The sequence below is a fragment of the Cydia fagiglandana genome, chromosome 16 (assembly GCF_963556715.1).
Source record: "Cydia fagiglandana chromosome 16, ilCydFagi1.1, whole genome shotgun sequence".
NCBI classification, from domain to species: Eukaryota; Metazoa; Arthropoda; class Insecta; order Lepidoptera; family Tortricidae; genus Cydia; species Cydia fagiglandana.
In genome coordinates, this window is record NC_085947.1 from 10643084 (window position 1) to 10651081 (window position 7998).

A 7998-nucleotide genomic window follows, 5' to 3' on the forward strand; every position below is an offset into this window, starting at 1 on the left:
CGATCATACTTTATTTCTCACTACTATTTTACGAATTCATCGGTAGAGAATCATCGCGATGCTTGACCTCGGGCGTCATTGTCGCGCGCAGTCCGCACGGCTTCCTTTAGAGGCGAAGCTGACTTGTGGAACAACGTTGATCTTTCTGTTCTCTTTGCAGTTCCTCAACATGGCATCGGTGTTCATGCGGATATTCAACTTAATCTGCATGATGTTGTTGATCGGCCACTGGTCCGGATGCCTTCAATTCCTGGTTCCTATGTTGCAAGGGTTCCCGGCGAACTCTTGGGTTGCAATAAACGAATTGCAGGTAACAAATACTACAGCTTCTATTTTTACTGTCAATAAACATTTTGCTAAGATTTTAGTAATCACCGCTTGTTCATGTCTGTCATGCAGGATTCATTCTGGCTAGAACAGTACTCGTGGGCACTGTTTAAGGCCATGTCACACATGCTGTGCATCGGGTACGGACGGTTCCCGCCGCAGTCACTTACCGACATGTGGCTCACGATGCTGTCCATGATCTCGGGCGCCACCTGCTACGCTCTCTTCCTCGGCCACGCCACCAATCTCATCCAGTCCCTCGACTCTTCCCGCAGACAATACAGAGAAAAGGTATTTCTTAAAACTGATACTAACTGCTACTCTTTACTCTCTTTCTTCCTTACAGATTTGGAACCTAAAGTCCCTGCGCTATGGAAACTTGAAACCGTTATGAACACCTACAGTTAATGCTGTGTTGAACTAAAAACTAGTTTAATTTCATTTAAATTCGCATTTTCTTAATGTATGCCCATGATGTAATTAATACTATATAGTTAACTCACAAAACCGTTCATGTTTAAAATGATACCATCCTGCAATTCCTTGCAACATTACCATTGCCAGTTACTAAACCCTCCATTGCCTGTTTCAGAGATTAGACGTGAGTACCGAGTAGATGTTCGTGTGTCAATGTCGTTATACAGACTATTCTCGATAATTATATAGTTAGTCTAACTCAGGTCACACTCGCATTTATCCACCACATACCTACCTATATACCGCTGTAACTGGTGTTATAAATAATCAATTCATCATATCATAAATAATATCATTAACGGGTGTTCAAAACAGTTTTCTTTCCAAGGGTCTTTCTAACAATTTCATTTTCATTTCTATTTATATTAATATATACTTTTTTATGATACAGGGATAATTATTCTATACTTGCACTTATTAGATCTTATTGGTGCTATTATACTAATCCCTGACTTGCTGCGAACCTCGGAAAGAACAATACCAAAATTAACGTGACGTAGCTACCTGATAGTTGTAACGCAAGAAAAATATAATGAAGAAGCATTCGGCAAAAGAACGCCGAGATTCGTAGTAAGGGCATAAAAATAGCATGAGATAAAATGCACCATTTATATCGTGTGAAGCCTGTGAGTGTATCTTTGGATTTAACGCACTGTGCTTCTGCAAATCAACTGCAAGGGATGACGAATACGATGTTTCGTGAGACGTCATATATTCGGTATGGGTACATAATAGGTAGTCTTAGTGCTATCTCTAATTTTTTTCCTTTTAAATTTCAGGTGAAACAAGTAGAAGAATACATGGCTTACCGAAAATTGCCGCGTGAGATGAGACAGCGCATCACGGAATACTTCGAGCACCGGTATCAGGGCAAGTTCTTCGACGAGGAGGTGATTCTTGGCGAACTGAGCGAGAAGCTCCGAGAAGACGTAATCAACTACAACTGCAGATCATTGGTGGCCTCTGTGCCCTTCTTCGCAAACGCAGATTCCAACTTCGTGTCCGACGTCGTCACTAAGCTACGTTACGAAGTCTTCCAACCTGGTAAGGACGAAAGCTTTTAGCGTCTCTCCTACACGCTTACGTGAAACATTGCCGTAGTTCGGACTTACCTTACCCATTTTGCAATTAATGTCTCGAATCCTTTGGAACCACTCACGAAGAACACAGATCTCTCACGAAGACACATAACACACCCAGTAAAATGTGTACTAGAATTTTAATACATTTTATTTTAGAATGAAAAGATATTAGATACCCTCACTGCACTTGTCACAAAATAAAATCACAATGTGTATTGTGTAATAAATTTTCAAAAGCCAAATAGGTTTTCAAGGTAATTTGCCTTGGGTAATTTAAAGATAGCACCTTAGCAAATATTTTTCTATACAATATAATACCTATTCATTATATATCTAAACATATTATGTTAAAATGACTTTGAAAAAGAAATTTACGCCCGTCACATGTCAATTTGACACTAAATAGCTGTATACTCCATAGAGTAACTTATATTACTGAGACATACTCGTATTTCTTTACTTAACCTCTTTGATTTTCTATTTCAGGCGATATCATCATAAAAGAAGGAACAATTGGAAACAAGATGTACTTCATACAAGAAGGAATAGTAGATATAGTAATGGCGAACGGCGAAGTAGCAACAAGCCTTTCCGACGGGTCATACTTCGGGGAGATCTGTTTGCTGACCAACGCGCGGCGGGTGGCGTCCGTCCGCGCGGAAACATACTGCAACCTGTTCTCGCTGTCCGTGGACCACTTCAACGCCGTGCTCGACCAGTACCCGCTCATGCGGCGCACGATGGAGAGCGTGGCCGCCGAGCGGCTCAACAAGATCGGCAAGAACCCCAACCTCGTCGCGCACCGCGAGGACGACACCACGTCGGAGGGGAACACGATCAACGCGGTGGTGAACGCGCTGGCGGCCGAGGCCGAGCACGTCAGCCTGTCGGACGACAGCGTGGCGCGGCTGTCGGAGCGCTCGCTGGGGCTGGCATTGCAGCCGCTGCAGGCGGCGTCGTGCCGCATGGCGGGCGTGGCGCTGCCCGGCCTGGGCGTGGCGGCGGCGTTGCCGCGGCCCAAGTCCGAGCACGACTTCAGCTCCGCGCAGCAGACGCAGCTCACGTCCGCCTCCGCCGCCTTCCACAAGTCCGACGCCGGCATAGCGCCCTGACGCCGCACCGTCTGCTAGGGGCCCGCGGGCCGCCGAGCGCCGACCGATAGCAATACTAGGCTTAGTGCGAGCCGACACTCGCTAGTTGTAGCGTAGACACGAGTATTATAGCTGCGACTTCGCCGGGCGCGCCCGCGAGGCGCCGCCCGCTGAATCTCATTTTGTGATCTTATACTTAATTCTCCTGTGTTATAATTTAGGTTAAATTTTATATCATTGACGCTGTGAGGAATCGGCAAATACGCGACGTATTCCGATTGTATAGATATACCTGTTATATATTGAAGAATGATACTATTGAATCTTTATAGAGATACCTTGCCATTAAAAGAGAAAATAATTATATAGACTAGACTGAGATGTAAAGATATCACTATTTTATGCTTTGTTGACGTATAAAATAGACCTCTATTGTTGACGGATGCCGAATATACGGTGGAAAGCGAACGTTCAAAGTGTATAAAACGTTCTTGTTGTTCACGATTCGGAGATGATTATATAGGATTTGAAGTTGTTTATAAATATAAATAGCTCACGAAACGACCGGAGGGCCGCAGAAGTCTTGCGGGCTTCGGAAGCCTCGGAGCCTCACGCGCGATTCCAATAAGCACACACTTTGCTTTCTTCATTTTAATTATAAGTAGTCATATCTACCGATAATCGATATAATTAGCGCAAGACAATTCTCTCGGTTTCCTAATTAGAGGTGAATCAGTAGCGCTTCGGATATTTTCGAGATCCTTTCTTTATGTAAATATTGTATTACCGAGGATTCGCCTTTAGCGCGGTTTGTTTTGAGGGAGGACCGGAGGGGTGGGACGGGAGCGCCGAGCGGCGGCCCAGTCAATTATTCGGTGCGATCGCGACGCCGCACTTCGGGCCCGGACTTGAGTGCTTAGCCAGGGAGGACAATAAAGACACCTTTTAATCGCCTTCATTGCTAATCGACAGCATTCGGCAACCTTTAATTTGTGCGTTACGCGTCACGCGGTATGATCGCCGCTTGCGTAATACCACCATAAGTATTGATTAACCGCTTCAACAACCATAAGCCTTTCTGACTAAAAACAGTAGTGATCTTGGAAGTCCCTTTGCAATGCTGCACTTGGATGTCGCCACTTTTTGTTATCTTTTTTTCAATAATACGCACTGTTATTGTAGCATTGACACACTGATCGAACACAAAGAAATATTTTGTGATTAATTGCGGTCGTGGTTTTTATATAAATAATTCATTAGTACTTACATAGATACAATAACTACTTATTGTTGCGTAACGCAATAATAAATAGGCACTATTTATTTCAATCATCGCAAAGAAAAACTTCGAAGACATTACTGTTCACTAACAGCGACTAACCATACCACTCGTATATTGGATGGACTCGTATAATGTAAAGTAAGAACTCTAAGACGCCGTATCAGGAACAGATATTGCTATACTGCCTCAATAGAAGCGGATATCGGCAAAATGTCTAAATACATCTTTATCTTTAGGTACCTAATTAAATAAAATTAAACAAACAATTTGTAAATTTTCGGGTAGTTAGAGTCACACCAAACAAAGTCTGCAGCGGATTTGATAGCCCACACAGTGTTAGTGTTATGGATACGTCATAATTTCATAGAAGTTTGACGTTTAAAATAACACTTGCACTGCGTGGGCTATCAAAATCGCTGCAGACTTTTTACGGTCTGACTATATAACATTTAGGGTTAACCAACCAAATACAAAATCGCCTGGATCTGTCACTGAACGACCTGACTTTAACCTACATTATTTCATGTAATGTTTTCATCTACCCTCAACTGGCTTAAGAAGCCATATGAGGGTAGATTTTGTTTACTCTTTTTTTAAATACCTTAAAGATACAGACTTAATACAATCATAAAATACAAGTTTTGGGCAACTTTCATCGTAGATACTTTTTATGCCCCCGAGCATAACATCTAGGTAATATATCAAATGGAAATCTCCAAGTATCTCAATTGCAACAGTTCCTTTCAAGAGCGGGCCCGTAGTCGCTCCCGGCGCGCCGCGGCCGTCGCCGGCGCAATGCCTTCGCACTTCACAACTTGTTTTTATTACTTCTAGGGTAAATAATTTATTATCGATAGAGATCATTTCGTAGAAGTAAGTAGGCCGGAGCGATAACAAATTCGATTGAACTACGTTTTGTGATATTCGTAGAGCAGCGAAAGCTGCTGCGCCACCCAGCCGCCGGCTCTGCGACCCATCGGCACCAGTTGCGTAGGTAGTTCAAATAGACTTAACTTGTGTAACAGTACAAGCAAAAATCAACAAATATTGAAGACTGAAGTCGGGTGCCACATCATTGATGTAGATATTGTAGATGGTGCCACTTGCAAAAGGTTCAGGCATAAAAGTTAAAATTGATCTGACTATCGCAATCTCTCAGTGAGCTGAATAGATGGCGTTGCGCAAAGTGGTGCCATCTGCCATTTTGGGCATCCGATTTTATATTGAGATTATCAGTCTTTTTTATTTATTTGCCTCTGATAATAGGCAATTTGATAATCACAACAAAAGGGCTTAGAAGTGGGCGCTTACTGTCATGTTTGCCAACCAATAAAATACAACGATATTCTGGCACAAGCGCTTGCTTTCTTCGCGCGTGATCATATTTGGCGACTTTAGCAACGCGACAGCTCCCAGCGATAGTAACGGGACTGGATAGTGTGTTTAATCGCCCAATGAGAACACGCAAAGTCCCTTTTATTGTGAATTGTAAGTACGTGGAACTCTAGGAATTGCTTAGAACTTGGACGCTGTTTTTTTGCTGACAACGATCACTTTAGCGTTATTACATTTACGTAGTGGTTTCATTAACGCTATCTAGACGCAACTTAATGTGGCCGCTTCTAAGTTAATGATATGTTTAAGAGTCCCAATAATTAGTAATACAAATGCAACATATCGTAGGAGCGGGTAGATCGAGCCGAACGCTGGAGGGCGCACTTCGGAAAGTAACGTCGTTGACTATTCTTATAGTGTCATGACAATTTGTAAAGACGGTTTTGCAAATGTTGACTTTTTAGCCAAAATATAGATAATGAATGACGAACCAATGCGCAGTAGCTTACTTGTAGAACGCAGCCTAGGTCTCATTTTGGCGACTAACACCAATAGATACCTACTTTGTACTCGTAAGATATTTATACAATTGGTCTTAGCAGAGTGAATATCTGTCAATTTAACTAAAAGAGTATAAATATTGCGTTTTATTCCCAGAGCATTTAACTGTTGTTTTAACTGGCATTATTACTGCTTTTGTAAATGATTATAAATTTTATAGAAGAGATCTATTTTTATTGTGAAGTTGAGCTACCTTACTGTATAAAAGAGAAGTTATACATAATTATTTTAAATCCAAACTGTTATTTTAATACCCACATATTATTATACGTACGTATATTTACTGATTTCTGGTACCTAACTATTTTCACCAAAAGTGCTCATCGCTGTCAAGAAAATTAGAGAAAAAATGCATTAAAGAATGAAGAAAACTGTGTACGTTTTTCATTACAAAAACCTTTTTCAGCTAAATCAAAAACAAGTCTTATTTACGAATGTAAGTAGGTACCCAAAGTTGGCGAGAGATGGCGTTAAAATAGTTTACATTGCAGAGTAAGTAGCACTGTAAGCAGCAATAAACTCTTGCCATCCGAGAAATCTAACGTTGCGCGTTAATTATTACATCGTTCTTTATTATTTTACTTTTGTCTGACCAATGTAAGTATAGACACAAAATAGATAAGTACAGAAGTCAATCACATGTATGTACTTTACTTTTCATACCTACGCTCGGCGGTCGCTCTAGGGTTGCGATTGTTGCGAACTATGACTTATGCACAAAAAACTATCGTGGTAGTGGCACTCGTATCTAATCATATCGTATCTCGTATTTAGTTGTTTGATTTATTGTTGAGAATGAAACGGGAAGTATGGAAATATAAATTAATAATAACATTAATAACTCAAATAGGTATTTTAATTTTATTGTTATATTACAAATTTGCCACAGAAAATATCTTGCGATGATTCCGAGATTGGCGAAATACACGATATATTTTTAAGTGTAATAAATTCGCATTCTCATGTACAATGTAATAAATTCGCATACGCATTATCTCTGAAACCACTGGTAGCTTAAAAAACGACAATTCACCGTTTAATGTTGAATTTAAACAACCGTCCACTGTACAGTTATAATAACTTTTTGTTTTGTTTCTCCATTATTGCACAAAAAAGTTCACAGACGCGTGTCTCAAGCGGATGGCACTCGCGCTCGCACTGGTCCCAACTGGTCCGAGATATCGTGTCCGTGAGCAGTGTCTATGTGTGCGTTGCTCGAGCGCGCTTTGTATGTAGATTGATTTCTGTACCTATCTGTTTTGTGGTATAGAGGCCGTGCGTGTTGGAGGGTCTACCGTCTTTGAAAGATCGAAAGTAAAAACAATTCACGCTTCTAATCAGGTGCTGCCCCCTACACTTCCCGCTGGCTCTGTTTCGCTTAGTAGTGCGATCTAACAAATTTAACACATATCAGTGAAAAAATAAGGATCAAAGTCAAAATGCGATCTAAAAGTTTTAATAATTTGTTTCAAAAGATGGCAGTAAATGTACCGACTACATAATTTACTTTGACAATATTCCTCTATTTCAAATTATCTTTGCGATGACTCTACTCTCTAGCAATCTCTAGTTTGATTTTGGTTGCAGCTTGTAGCGCCATCTAGAGGGGAGTAGCAAAAGTACTATAATGAACTATTTCTTATTCAGCCACTATTGCATAGTGTTGCTATGTATGATATAATTTTCTGACCATATTTCATTTACTGGTTATGGATTTAACTATGATTATACTGTAAAAAAGAATCTTATTTAAATAAAATACAAAACGATCATAATTAATAAAGAAAATTACATTAACTTACATATTACTATCTATTGCATGTTCGAAACGCGAAACGATAAT

At 40.6% G+C, this 7998-nt stretch overlaps 1 protein-coding gene across 11 annotated transcripts in view; it reads left to right on the plus strand.

Annotated features, from left to right (window-relative positions):
- LOC134671975 (potassium/sodium hyperpolarization-activated cyclic nucleotide-gated channel 2) overlaps positions 1 to 6529 on the plus strand; it is a 287227-nt gene extending 280698 nt beyond the window's left edge. For all 11 annotated transcript variants that reach the window (XM_063529861.1, XM_063529865.1, XM_063529872.1 and 8 more), the window contains 4 exons: positions 161 to 310; positions 400 to 618; positions 1584 to 1848; positions 2373 to 6529. In XM_063529861.1, the coding sequence (XP_063385931.1) occupies positions 161 to 310; positions 400 to 618; positions 1584 to 1848; positions 2373 to 2998 (1260 nt within the window). In that variant the 3' untranslated portion in view covers positions 2999 to 6529. The remainder of the gene's footprint in view (positions 1 to 160; positions 311 to 399; positions 619 to 1583; positions 1849 to 2372) is intronic.
- The last annotated feature ends 1469 nt before the right edge of the window (positions 6530 to 7998 follow it).